The sequence below is a fragment of the Spinacia oleracea genome, chromosome 4 (assembly GCF_020520425.1).
Source record: "Spinacia oleracea cultivar Varoflay chromosome 4, BTI_SOV_V1, whole genome shotgun sequence".
Taxonomy (NCBI): domain Eukaryota; kingdom Viridiplantae; phylum Streptophyta; class Magnoliopsida; order Caryophyllales; family Amaranthaceae; genus Spinacia; species Spinacia oleracea.
In genome coordinates, this window is record NC_079490.1 from 184,532,151 (window position 1) to 184,547,775 (window position 15,625).

General features: G+C 37.5%; 1 protein-coding gene across 1 annotated transcript; it reads left to right on the forward strand.

The window, feature by feature from the left end:
- The first annotated feature begins 1,191 nt into the window (after positions 1-1,191).
- Positions 1,192-3,209, forward strand: LOC110805369 (uncharacterized). Its single transcript, XM_022010958.2, has one exon. It carries the CDS (start codon positions 1,488-1,490, stop codon positions 2,697-2,699), a length of 1,212 nt encoding a protein of 403 aa, XP_021866650.2. The 5' UTR covers positions 1,192-1,487; the 3' UTR covers positions 2,700-3,209.
- Positions 3,210-15,625: the final 12,416 nt, after the last annotated feature.

The following is a 15,625-nucleotide window of genomic DNA, read 5'->3' on the forward strand; positions in this document are numbered from 1 at the left end:
TGATTAATTGTTATTAGTTGACTAATTGGTTAGAAAATAGATTAAATGATAGATGTAGGTAGTAATTGACAACTTTTAAAGATATAGGTAGTAATTCAAAAACTCTCCAAATACCTAGGTAGTAATTGACAAATTTTGTCATTAGTAATATTTTCATATTTGCAAATAATATATATCAGAGTATTAAAATAAATAAATTAAGATTTTTGTTTTGTTTTGTTTATTCAATGTTTATTCAAAGAGTAAGAGAACATAATTAACACAATAAAATATTTGTCTAAGTATTAATAAGAAACAAAGTATATCAATATCCTTAATGGTCATTTTACGTACCATTAAACATATAACAACTAGTTTACCAAACACTATTACACAAACAACTTATTCAACCAGCTAGTTAAACCAACTAATACAAATCAGCTAACAACTAACAGCTCCTAACCAAACAGGGTCATAGTATTCGTTGTTACTTTTCTTGTTTTATTGCAGTTTCATGTTATAGGTTCCTTGCATAACTAGTGTTACTTGACTTTATGTTAGTGTTACTTATACATTATATTCGTTGTTACTTTTCTTGTTTTATTACAATTTCTTCAAGTTCATGTTTGAAGTTCATTGTTTAGACTAGTGTTACTTGACTTTCTATTTAGGTGTTATTTATGTATTGTATTCGCTATTAATTATCTGCTTTATTATATTGCAGTTTCATGTTAGAGCTTCCTTGTATAGACTGGTGTTACTTTATTTTATACTCCCTCCGTATTTATCTAAGGGATACACTTGCTTTTTCCGGCCGTATTTATTTAAGAGATACACTTGCCATTTTTAGTAACTTATCAACTCCATAATCTAATTAAATAATACATCTAATATACTCTATCACCCACCATCCTATTAAACAAATAATTTCATAAACCCACTCCACCCTCCACCCACCAAAATGACATGGTCCCCACATGTTTAATTATTAAAATATTTATCCAACCTCACTTGTTTTATTATTTTATTTCATTCAATTATTCTTTTTAATACTCGTGCCCGGTCAAATGTATCTCTTAAAAAAATACGGAGGGAGTATGTTGTTAGAGACCAAATATGGGTTTGACCAAAATTTATTTTCCGTTAATTAACACGATGAGCTTTAAACGCGCTGAGCTTAATTATAAATGTGTGAATGAGGTGGCAGATCACATTTAAGACTTGAGGGTCCACCAAATAGTAGTAATAAAATTGAGTAATGTCTAAAATACAGTAGTACTTTTCCGTAAAACCCCAGCCACAATCTAGGGCACATCAGACGCTGAACTCCCAAAATACCCACCCACCCACACACACACCAAACCCTAGTCAAGCAGAGCACCAAACTATCTCATTCTCTCTCCTCATTCACTAACCCCATTTTCACTTTCTGGATCTAACTTGATTTACCAGTTGATGTGAATGTCACTTTTATTTTCGAACTTAAATACTCCAAACCTCTACCAAAAATGGCTTCAGCTTGTGTAAATACCATCCCAACACCAACTTACCCATCTTACGCCGGCTGGTTAAGCCCTAGAATCTCCATCTCTTCTTCATCTCCTGATAATAAATCTGATCTTGAATCACCATCTTCACTCAAAGACGCCGGAGATTTCGAGTTTCGCCTTGGCGATAACGTCACTATGCTCCCTGCCGACCAGCTCTTTTCCGACGGCAAGCTCGTTCCCTTGCAATTTTCCACGCCCAAGCCTGCTCCTCCTCCGTTGTCTACTCCGCCCGAAGAGGAGGTCAGATCGCCGGAGCTGGAGAAATCTTTCCGGAGATCAATCAGTGAAGATCCTTATTTGTTTTCACCGAAAGCTCCGAGGTGTTCGAGCAGGTGGAGGGAGTTTCTTGGGCTTAAAAAGCTTCAACAAGTCAACAACACCAACAAAGAATCTCAGCCTCAGTCCAAAACGACGTCGTCGTCAACGAGCGGTAAATCTATAAGACATTTTCTTAATCGGAACTCAAAAACGACGTCGTTATCAACAACAAGCGGCGACACTTGTTTGAGCTTACCATTACTAAAAGACTCGTCATCGTCGTCGTCTTCGTCTTCGTCTTCTTCAACGGATTACGAATCAATCTCGTTTTCTTCGTCTCGGCTTTCTCTCTCCTCAAGCTCCTCCGGCCACGACCACGACGAAATCCCGCGACTCTCTCTCGACGCTGAAAAGCCCATCGTTCAGCCCGTCAGATCTCTCTCCACCGGCCCAAAACTCCGTAGTGTTCGGCCCAGAGAGAATCCACGGCTGGGTCGGACAGTAAGCCGAGGAGTGTCAGTTGATAGTCCAAGAATGAATTCATCAGGGAGAGTAGTGTTTCAGAGTTTAGAGCGAAGTTCAAGCAGTCCGAGCTATTTTAATGGCGGACCAAGGCATAATAATAAGCATAATAGAGGAATAATGGAGAGGTCGTATTCCGGTAATGTTCATGTTAGGATAACCCCTGTTCTTAATGTCCCTGTTGTTTGCTCTCTTCGTGGATCTTCCAAGTCCGGCGTTTTCGGGTTCGGTCAATTATTCTCTTCCTCTTCTACATCGTCGTCTTTAAATGGTAGTCATAGTAATTCCAGAAGCTTCCATCAAAAGAAAGAGGCTAACCACAACAACAATGGCAATAATAGCAGTTTCAGAACCAAGAAAGAGAAGGAGAAAGAAAAGGAGAGTTCATAGAGAAATGATTCAAGTAGTCCGTCTAATTTTCTACTGATTAGAAACGTGGTCTGTGGCGGACTGCACCCTGGAAATGGGCGCCAGGGAGGGTGAGAGCGCCTGTCGTGTCCGGACATTAACCTTTATTTTTATTTTTAGTATTATGGGGGAGCTGCTGAGCTGGTGATAAATGGGAAACAGGAGATAAATTTGTTATCCATTGATTTTAACCGTAATTTACTGTATTTCTTTTTTAACCTTTCTTTTCAGGTTAAAGGGTAAAAAGAGTTTGTAGATATGCAGGGCTTGTTCTTTGTTTTACTCAACCTTTTTTGCAAAGTGGCTCCATTGTTGTACTTGTTGAGTTGTTGAGTATCCTTGATGATGATTTTTTTTCTTTTTTAATTTTTTGTGGGGCTTCCAATTTGTTTGATATGCTAACTCTTTTGGTTAGTTTAAACAAAAGCTAGAGATTTTTATGTACTAGTAGTATGACATTTATTTAAAACGAACGTACTCTTGAGTTCTTGACTTGTTCTTGTTCTTGACTCCATAAGTCCGTAGTACTCCCTCCGTCCCTTAATACTTGCACCGGTTTGATCGGTGTGGAGTTTAAGACATTTGAATTGACTTACTAATTTAATGGGTGTTAGACTGTTAGTTGATAGTGGATATTTTTTTAATATAGTTAGTGGAAAATGTGTAAGGGGTAGGGAATAGTGAGTGGGAGTGTGAATTTTTAAATGATCTTTTGTAGGGAGTAGGGGTGTATGACTGTAGGTGGGGTAGTAGGTAAGTGTGAGAAATAATATAATATTGGTAAAATTTTCCATTTAGAGAAGCAGTGCAAGTATTAAGGAACGACCCGAAAGGGAAATCGGTGCGAGTATTAAGGGACGGAGGGAGTAATATTTAAAACGAACGTACTCTTGACTTGTTCTTTTCCTTTTGTGACTTACTCACCTTGTTGTGAAACTCCAATTTAAAGTGATGTCACATCCATGATTGCATTTAACATATACGGAGTAGTACAAATTGATGGAACGTGAATGTGCTATCTGCGTACAACATTGATACGGAGTAATACTTTAATTACAATTTACACATGTTAATCACCGGATCTATTCAATTCATCCGCGGATGATAGATGTGTCGAATGTTGATGGAGGGTAAATAGGGTGGCGGATGGGTCAGATGATTTATGGACCATTGGCAGATGGGTCAGATGACGGATGGGTCAGATGACGGATGGTCCATTGGTGGATAAAGCTCTACCCGATCCATCTCTGATTAATTGTCACCCCTATGTCTTAGCCCTGAAACTCTGAAACTCTGTGAACTACGGGTCATAGGTTCAAATTTTCACCCTCGTCAATCTGTAATTTATATTGTCATTCTATATTGTCATTTTGATTCATTCGCACCAGAAGAAAAAAAGTGACATAGGTTAACCCGTGGTTTAAAGCACCCCTGTAGTCCATCTATCCTTTAAGATAGTCGGAGTTTCTGTTTAGTCTATAGCTTTATACCACTAATTTTCTTACTCATAAACGTAACTCCATCTCACCAAAAACACAAAAGTAATACTCCAGTATTTTCTAATGGGACAATCATAGAAGAACGGAAGAATAAGACGAGTTCAAGAAAAGATGAAAAATATACTGGGTATTTTCGTGTTAATATACGACCCTTCTCGATTTGAACAGGTTTGTTTTGGTCAAAGTTGGTTTACGTAATTTGCAGTGCAATTCAGATTTCGATGGATAAGTTAATAATGAAAGATATTGGAGGGATTCGGTTGGTGTTTTTAGCTGTTTGGGAATTGGGAATACATTAATTTTATCTTTTTGTTCAACAACGCAAATTTTGTCATGCACCTATGAGCACCTTCATCTAGAGTTGTTAAAAACTGACCCTATCCGAAAATTCGATCTGAATCGATCAAATTCGTGACCGACTATGACCCGAAATTATGGTGAAACAGGTAACTCGAAATCCGACCTGTACCGACCCGGAAAAACGATAACTGATTTTAACCCGATGTTGTAACACCCGAACCCGAACCCGACACCCAACCCGAAGATGACCGATAACCGAACTGACCCGACCGATCAATGACCCGAACCCGATTCAATACCCGACCCGATGTCAACCCGAAACCGATTGTAACTCGATGAAACCTGCTATTGACCCGACCTGTGATAACCCGCTACCCGATTTACCCGACCTGTTGATAACCCGACTTGTCATTGACACGACCAAATATTAACTTCAACGATAAAATCTATTTTAATTATTTATTACTAAATACTGAAAAATTAAAATGCGAAAAAATTAAAACGTGTTGAACAACTTAACGTTTTTATATAAATAAACAAAAGTAAAGTAAAACTTGTTTTGTTTTTACCATAATTTCGAGTTATTTGTTGCAATTTGGATGAGATGAAAGGTAGAAATTGAATCTAACATCCTAATTGACAGCCTTTCTCTTTGTCTGCGCAACCTACGTCAACGTGCTCAATAACGAGAAAAAACGGTTACACTATCACACATGAGGCTCGCATTGGCTCGAAACCCACTCACTTACCCGTCATTCCAAAAATGAAATTCGAGTTGTGGGAGTAAATATTCACTTTCACATTTTAAGATGACCAAATCGATCATTGGTTCGTAATCCATGTTCACTTTATATATGCATTGACTTGACAAAAACACGCTATTATTTTGGTCTATATAAAATTAACTCTAAAATAAGTTAAGCAACATTTTTTACAATATAAAATAATTAAAATGTATAGGTTAATTATCAGACCCGAGTTTGACCCGTCCCCGAGAGTGACTCGACCTGAATTCTATCTTATCCAATTATTATCCGATCCAAACCAAGACCCAAACCCCGAAAATAATTGTGTTGCAAACCGACTTAAACCCAACTTGATAAGACCCGAACCCGAAATTACCTGCTACAAACCGACTTAAACCCGACCCGATAAGACCGAACCCGAAATCAAACCTAACCGAAATGTGACCCGACCCGAACTGAACCCGGGATAGGATGAAACCCGACATGACCCGACCTGAAATCGACCCGACCGAACCCGAACTCAACCCGGATGAAATATTGACCCGACACGACCCGACCTGATCATGACCCGAGACCCGAGATGACCCGACCCAAACCCGACCCGATGACCTGTTTTGACAGCTCTAGCTACCTTCATCTGGTACTCTCAGATGTAAAACGGCGTAGTTTAGTTAATAAATGCTCTTTTCGTCTCTTAATACTTTCCCCCTTTTCTTATAAAACCGTCACTTAATACTCGTATTGTTTTTATAAATGACATATTTTGTATAATATTATATCATTTCCCTCATCTACTATGAACCACAATATACCTACTTTCTTAAAAAAAAACATTAAAAAATCTAACCCACCCCCATCCAAACTCCTTTATTTAACACATTCCACTAACTATATTTAAAAAAAATAAACCACTATCAACTACCATCCAATAAATTAATAAGACAATTAAATTGCCCAAAACTCTATGTCGATCAAACCAGAGCGAGTATTAAATGACAGAGGGAGTAATAAAAGAAAAGAAAGATAAGACGCGCTGATAAGTGTCTGTAAGATAGTGACTGGACTCGGAAACATTTGCTGTTAATTTTTTTATACTCCCTCCGTCCCAAATTAGTTGTTACACTTTCCTTTTTCGTCCGTCCCATATTAGTTGTTACACTTCTAAATTAGGAATGACCCCACTATTATTATATTGTCTCTCTCTTCCCACTAATTTTTTTTGTCCCCACACTCTCTCACATTCAATTAAAAAAATACCCCACTAACTCATATCACATCTACTTTTTCAATAAAATAATAATTGATAACCAAACAACCACTTATCACCTAAAACTTTGTGCAAATGTAAGTGTAACAACTAATCTGGGACGGAGGGAGTATTTTTTTTTGAACATTTTCATATAAGTGTCTCATTTTTTATTTTGGAAATTGTACTCGTACTCTCCGTATTTATTTAAGAGATACACTTGGCCTGACACGGTTATTAAGAAGAAGAATTGAATGAAATAAAATAACAAAGCAAGTGGGGTTGGATATATATTTTAATAAGTAAACAAGTGGGACCATGTCATTTTGGGGGTGGGTGGTTGGGTGGGTTTATGAAATTATTTGTTTAACATGATGGTGGGTCATAAGGTAAATTAGATGTATTATTTAATTAGATGGTGGGGTTGATAAGTTACTAAAAATGGCAAGTGTATCTCTTAAATAAATACGGCCGGAAAAGGCAAGTGTATCCTTTAAATAAATACGGAGGGAATATAAATTATTAATCTATCCGTCCCTTTTTATTCTTTACGTATTCTTGTTTAATGTGTCTTATTTGTTCATTACATTGTGAGTCTTTCCTTTTATATTTTTTCACATATGTTCAAAATTGTGTCAAGTGATTACTTTAACCTATTAAATACATTGGGATATTTCGGCCCTGTTTAGTTCACCTTATTTCAGATCAAATCAGACCAGAAAAATAAATTTAGTTCAGATCAGATTATTATTATTACAGTATTTTTATTATTATTATTATTATTATTATTATTGTTATTATTATTACTATTATTGCTTTAATATATAAGAACAATGTTGTTGTCTAGATCTGAACCGATATGTCCAGATCAAACGGGTATGATCATATGGATTTTGACCAAAATAACAAGCTTTTAAACCTAAGTATATTTCTTCAAACTTAGACTACCCATAAACAATGTGCCGACGTGAATTTTTAAGTGCTTAACAATTTACACGTCTATTTTTTAAGTGCATAAAGACTAAAACGTGCAAAATTTAAAATTTTTGGTCTAGCAAGGTTTTATAAGTTAGTATTGAAAATACTAAAATATGTGTAATGTAATGAATAATTAGTTTGATTTTGTTTTATCTATAAGCGTAAAAGATTTACTACGTAACTCACGTACCCGAAGAGTCACGTCCTTTACTCATACAAATATAAATGGGCAGTATTTCAACATTCGGGCACCCAACGTCACAATTATTTTCATCTCATTTCTCTCTCTATCTCACTCACCTGTTACAAATTCTGGAAATCAGACTTCCCCCCCTCGACAACACAACTATGGCATGCAACCTACAAAATGACCCAATTCTCCCTGAAATTGTAGGCGAAAAAAACCTGTTCTGATCAAATTTGATCTAATTTTAATTTAACAAAGATATTAAAATGAAGAGAATTAGTCCTCCATGTCGTGTACGTATTAACATTGAACCCCTTACTAAATCCAAATTTTATTACATTTATGCGAAAAAAATATTACTACTTCGTATCAAATATCAATCTATCATTACATATGGTTTAGAAACGGAACTAATTAATTGGCCATTTTCCCATTCTCCTCAATCAACATGGCAACTACCATGAAGTAATGGTGTTTTCTCTTAAATTTATTAGACCTAAAGTTATATGAACTGATTGGAACTTCTTCCGATTAAACATGATTGAAACTTAATAGACTTGATTGTACATGATTGGAGATGATCATACCAGATTAAAACAAAGTAAACTTGCTAGACTAAACTTATTCCACCAACCACCCTGATTGAATCTTATTGTACTTGATTAAACTTGTACAGTAATAAACAAGTAAACACGGAGACAAGACTCGACGCTTGACACGACTCTTGACTCACAGTTTAATTAAGAAGTAGCTTCGAACGGGTAAAATAAAGTATCCTCAAAAGGAAAGAAAAGGGTGATGGGAGCCAATCATACACCAAATAATAATAAGTCGGACTCCTACTCGACAGTCGGGCCATACCGACAAGAATTCCAGTGCATATAAGCATAAAAAGAAGAATGAAACAACGTCTTGTATCATTCAAGGAGTACAAGTTTTCCGGCAAGACTCCCCCCATTAATCATACTCAAGGTATATACGTTCCAAGAGTTTTGAAGCTCATTCTGAGTAGCACTTTACGTTAATTAATATTTTATGTACAAGCGACTCAAGACTCAACAACAAAGCAAGCAATCAAACATGAACACTTCATTTTAATCTTTTAGGACTTATGATCAAACTTAGGACTCAAGTGATATTACTCCCATTGTTCCTTCTTAAAAACACTGTTTGAGATAATCCGACATTGCATGTTAACAAGCGGGGTGTGCCCATTGAAGGAAATAATGCCCTTGGTCCAAGTATGCATTCAATACTAAGTCTAATAAATGCGGTTCAGTATTAATTAACTAAACAAGTTAATAATTCAATGAGATCAAGTGAGCTGAATGCCTAGCTAGAGGCCGCTTCAGTTCAAGTGGAATTAATCCACAGCTTACTCTTGACTGAACCCGTAGGGTCACACAAATAGTACGTGAACAGATCAAGTATTTGAGTGAATATATTATTCATTAAATACTCTATTTATGAACATTCGGAAACGACGGATCTCGGTTCCAGTGGGAGCTGAAATCGTCAAAAGACAAAGTATAGAATGCTCCATAAATGATGATATTGCCGGAAACGGAAATATGGATCATGACGGAAATATAAATATTATCCAAGTCGTAGATGTTGTCGTAAACGAAAACATGGTACGTATAGGAAAATATTATCGGAAATAGAAATATTGCCGGAATCGGAAATATTTCCGGAAACGGAAATATTACCGGAATCAGAAATATTGTCCGAATCGGAAATAAATTCCGGAATAGGAAATATTAAATATTTGTTCGAATCGGAAACGAATTCCGGAATCGGAAAACGAATCGGAAGCGCGACGTACGAACGATCGACGAACGAGCTTGCGAGACGCAAGGCCCAGCACAAGCGCTAGGCCCAGCACCCAGCAAGCCCCCGCGCGGGAGCAGCGAGTCAAAGCAGGCCGAGCAGCAGCAGCGCCCAAACGAGATGGGGCGTGTGCTTGCTGCCAGCGCCCAGCGCTCTTGGGCCAAGCGAGCAGCAGCGCCCACTCGTGCGCTTGCGTGCTACATGACCAAGCCTTGGCCGGTTAGGATTACTTCGTTGTCAAGTAATCGTGTTTTCCTAATTCTACTCAATTTGGATATTTTAGTTAAATCTGAAATACTTAGGTATTTGATTAAATCTAAAATTCTAATGATATTATTTAACTAGAATCCTAATGTATTTAGTTATTCGATTCCTAGTAGAATTCAAACTCCGTTATTTCCACCCTATAAATATGTGGTCCATGATCACAATTTATAATGCAATTAATAAGTATTCCCATACATTATGTTCAAGAGAGAATTTAATATTTGCCTAACATTATTGTGAGTTTCGTGAGTGCACATAATACCTTAGAGAATATTCTAGTTGGTTGAATCTAAGGCGGATCCGAACGTGCTGTGGACTATCTACGGAGGGGCGACATTTGGAGTCCTAAACTTATTTTTGTTCGGTTCGGGAGCAGCTAGGGAAGGTACGCATCACATTGTATGTATCCTAATTATGCTAATTGACTATGTGGCAATTAATTTGGATTCCTGGCTTTATGGTTTTTCTGCATGAATTATATTGTTTATATTATTCATAACCTTACACCCTTAGCACGAATAGTCCTTAGTTCAATTCACATAGACTTCCCTAACATATTCTACATGACGGTAGAATAAATAATGTAGTGAGGCATAAACACTTGGCTCAAAGTATGCTAGACATCCTGTACAATAGCATAAACATAACTTGCATGTGAAACACTCATACATGCATATAAACTTGAACAACACGCTTGACATAATTCCACGATTATTAAAAATCACAACATGACTGTTCACAAAGTTTCGTAAAGCATTAACAACCACACATGTGCCGATGTGCCGTGTGTGCTATGCGGGTGGTCGAGCAAATTGGGCAACGATGCATCGTAGCGCAAGGCACGAGGCAAGGCAGCAACAAACGAGCAAGAGAGCTCGAGTGCCGCTGCGCATGCCACGGCCCAACACGCAACCAACGACCAGCAGACAACAGACACAACGGGGAGCTGTTGCGCTGCTATGGTGCATCACTCGGCCACAGCTACGCGGGCCTTGGGCGCTGCTTTGTGCATGCGGCCCATGTGCGCTGCGGAGTTGGTGCTTGGGCGAGGCATGGTCTTCGGCCTATGGCCTTGCCTTGGTACGTTTGGGCCGTCTTGTTTATGTTTCGGTTGAAAAGGATTTTAATTAAATTTAATTTCGTAATTTAATTTTTTCTTGTAATTTAATTTTGAATAATTTAATTATTTATAAATTATTTTATACTAATTATTTTACTAAAATTAAAACCTTGATAAAATTTAAATTAATTAATTTTAATCAACTGAAAATAAAATAAAGGGATTTAAATATTATTTTATATGAGCTTTAAATTTTAATTAAATTTGTAAGTTCCTAGTTGGACTAGGAAATACAATTTTATGTTTAAAATTTGTAAAGCATGTAAATTCTTGGTTTTAGTGGGAGCTTTTAGTCATTAACTCTTGATTAGGTCTACATTCCTTTAAGGTTAAAATAACTCGATTGGAACTAAAAAGGTTGAACAATTTGTAGATTATTGGAACCCTTAATTAGTTGTTGCAAATGTTTATGTGATGCATGATTTTTCTACTAACTTTCTAGGTGGGTCATTCATTGATAAATGAATTGGTGAATGGCATATTGTAAATGTACTTTTTTGCATGTTATGAAAAGTGACTAGTATGGCCCAAATATGATAGAAAATATGGTGTGCGTATCATTAATTTGAATGTAAAATTGGTCTAATGCACCAAAGTTTTTATTTTAAATATGAAGGAAATAATGCCCTTGGTCCAAGTATGCATTCAATGCTAAGTCTAATAAATGCGGTTCAGTATTAATTAATTATACAAGTTAATAATTCAGTGAGATCAAGTGAACTGTATGCCTAGCTAGAGGTCGCTTCAGTTCAAGTGGAATTAATAATATTAATCCACAACTTACTCTTGACTGAACCCGTAGGGTCACACAAATAGTACGTGAACGGATCAAGTATTTAAGTGAATTAATACTCCATTTATGGATATTCGGAATCGACGGATCTCGGTTCCAGTGGGAGCTGAAATCGTCAAAAGGCAAATTATGAATACTCTGGAAACGATGATATTGCCGGAAACGGAAATATGGATCGTATCGGAAATATAAATATTATCCAAGTCGTAGATGTTGCCGGAAACGGAAACATGGTACGTATCGGAAATGGAAATATTGCCAGAATTGGAAATATTATCGGAATCGGAAATAAATTCCGAAATCGAAAATATTAAATATTTGTTCGAAACATAAATTAATTCCGGAATCGGAAATATTAAATATTGTTCGAATCAGAAATGAATTTCGGAATCGGAAAATAAATCGGAAGCGCGACATACGAAATAAACATCGGACGAGCTTGCTAGACGCAAGGCCCAGCACGAAGCTAGGCCCGCGCCTAGCAAAGCCCGCGCAAGGCATGCAAGCAACAGCAACAACCCGCCCCACCAAGGCAAGGCCTAGCCGAGCACAAGGCAAGGCCAGACCCAACCAAGGCGAGGCAAAAAAGAATGATTCAGATCTCACCTATCTGTGGCATTGTTGATTAGGCCATATTAACATGAAGCGCATAGAAAGACTTCAAAAGGAAGGAATTCTAGAACCATTTGACTTAGAGGATTATGGTAAGTGCAAATCATGTTTACTTGGCAAAATGACAAAGCAGCCTTTCTCTAAAGTTGGAGAAAGAGCAACTGAACTATTGGGTTTAATCCATACAGATGTATGTGGACCAATGAGTACAAATGCTAGAGGTGGTTTCAGCTACTTTATCACTTTCACTGATGACTTTAGTAGATATGGTTATGTCTACCTAATGAAGCATAAGTCTGAATCCTTTGACAAATTCAAGGAATTTCAGAGTGAAGTAGAGAATCAGTTAGGCAAGAAGATTAAGGCACTGCGGTCTGATAGAGGCGGTGAATATCTGAGCTATGAATTTTATGACCATCTGAAAGAATGTGGAATTCTATCAGAATTGACTCCTCCTGGAACACCTCAATGGAACGGTGTGTCAGAACGGAGGAATAGAACCTTGTTAGACATGGTTAGATCAATGATGGGTCAGGCCGAACTTCCAATAGAATTTTGGGGACATGCACTAAACACAGCTGCACTGACAATAAATAGAGCTCCGTTTAAAGCTGTCGAAAAGACTCCATATGAGTTATGGTTTGGAAAGCCTCCAAATGTGTCTTTTCTTAAGATTTGGGGTTGTGAAGTATACGTCAAAAGATTAATTTCAGACAAACTTCAACCAAAATCTGACAAATGTATCCTTGTGGGCTATCCAAAGGAAACAAAGGGGTATTACTTTTACAATACATCTGAGAACAAGGTGTTTGTTGCTCGAGATGGTATCTTTTTGGAAAGAGATCACATTTCCAAAATGACAAGTGGGAGAAAACTAGACCTCGAAGAAATTCGAGTCGAACAACAAACTCTAGAGAATGCTCAAGATGACATTCAAGATGAAACTCAAAGATCTTTAGAAGAATCTGGTGAGAATCAAGGACCATCTAGAAATGTAACCCCGAGTAGATCGCAGAGATATAGGTCTCAACCGGAAAGGTACTTAGGTATTTTGACGAACGAGAGCCATGAAGTTCTATTACTTGAAAGTGATGAACCTGCGACTTACAAACAAGCTATGACGAGCCCTAGCTCCAAGCAATGGCAAGAAGCCATGCAATCTGAATTAGACTCCATGTTTGAAAACCAAGTTTTGGATTTGGTCGATTTGTCAGATGGCTACCAAGCCATATGAAGCAAATGGGTTTTCAAACTGAAAAAGGACAAGGATGGGAAACTAGAAGTTTTCAAAGCTAGATTGGTTGCGAAAGGTTACAGGCAAGTCCACAGTGTGGATTACGATGAAACTTTTTTCACCAGTTGCAATGCTAAAGTCTATTCGGATAATGTTAGCAATCGCTGCATATTACGATTGCGAAATATGGCAGATGGATGTCAAAACCGCTTTCTTAACGGCATTTTAACAGAAACTGTGTTTATGACACAGCCTGAGGGTTTTGAGGATCCAAAGAATGCTAAGAAGGTATGTAAACTTAAGAAATCCATTTGCGGATTAAAGCAAGCATTAAGGAGCTGGAATATACGTTTTGATGAAGCAGTCAGTGACTTTGGCTTCGTCAAGAACGCAGACGAATCTTGTGTATACAAGAAGGTCAGTGGGAGAAAAATTGTTTTTCTAGTATTATATGTCAACGACATATTACTTATCCGAAATGACATTCCTATGTTCAACTCTGCCAAGATTTGGCTTGGGAAATGTTTTTCGATGAAGGATCTAGGAGAAGCACAGTACATACTAGGCATCAAGATTTACAGATATAGATCTAAAAAGATGATTGGACTCAGCCAAAGCACTTATATGAATAAGGTGCTTGAAAGGTTCAATATGGCAGACTCCAAGCGAGGCTACTACCCATGTCTCATGGAATGACTCTAAGCAAGACTCAGTGCCCAAAAACACTGGATGAGCGTAGACGAATGAGTGGAATTCCATATGCATCATTGATTGGTTCAATAATGTATGCTATGATATGTACACGCCCGGATGTTGCGTATGCACTCAGTGCTACGAGAAGATACCAGTCAGATCCAGGAGAGGCACATTGGACTGCTGGCAAGAATATTCTGAAGTACCTGAAAAAGGCACAAAAATGATTTCCTGGTCTATGGTGGAGATGATGAATTAATTGTTAAAGGCTATACGGACGCAAGTTTCCAAACCGACAAGGATGATTTCAGATCACAGTCTGGGTTTGTCTTCTGCCTCAACGGAGGTGCAGTAAGCTAGAAAAGTGCTAAGCAAAGCACCATTGCGGATTCTACAACTGAAGCGGAGTACATTGTTGCACATGAAGCATCAAAGGAAGCTATTTGGCTAAGGAAGTTCATAGGTGAACTTGGTGTAGTCCCCTCCATTAAAGGACCAATAGCTCTATATTGTGATAATAACGGAGCTATTGCACAGGCAAAGGAGCTTAGACACCACCAGAGAGTCAAGCATGTACTTCGTATATTTCACCTTCTACGAGAGTTCGTTGAAAGAAAAGAAGTCGAGATAAGCAAGATTGGAACTGACGACAACATCTCATATCCATTAACTAAACCTCTGCCGCAAGCGAAGCACAACTCGCACACTGCAGCTATGGGAATCAAGCATGTTGGAGAATGACTTTGATGTCCTTATTTAATGTTTTAAAGTTTTAGATTTTAATACTTTGTAAAACGTTATTGGTTAACCATTCATATAAATGAATAGAATTCATTTTCCATTTAATTTGTGGTTTATTAAATGATGAGTTCTTTCAATTTGAAGATATATTCAAGATAGACTGTCAGGACCAATCCTATGACTAAGAAATGTCTATCAAGTGAACTTGAATGTCAAAAGTTGAAAATGGTCCCTGGTCGAAGTTTTCTATAAAGATGGGCGCATAGAAAACACTAGACGACTAGAATGCAAGATGACTAGTAGTTCTGTTTCTTGAACTATGTGGACATGGAAATGTCGCAATCATTTGCATAGATACTTACTTTGGGAAGACTAGTATCGGACAGACCTATGAAACTTTACTGTAAGAAATGAAAATTTGTCATAAGTTAATTTCATTAAAATTATTAGACACTAATCCTCAATACCTGAGTGATTTGAGATTACTTGTTTGAGAACTGGTTACTTTGACGTTGTCAACCGTCGCACCGTAAAAGGAGGCTATAACGGCAATGCTCGGGTAATCACCTATCAAATGAAGTCTAATCTCAAGATCGCAAGATTGGGATTGTCCTCCCATAAATCGGGATGATATGTTGAAAGTTGTACAAGGCCACTCGGAG

What these genes read in the sequence shown, in the direction of transcription:
- LOC110805369 (XM_022010958.2), top strand. Translation starts at nt 1,488, where the DNA reads ATGGCTTCAGCTTGTGTAAATACCATCCCAACACCAACTTACCCATCT.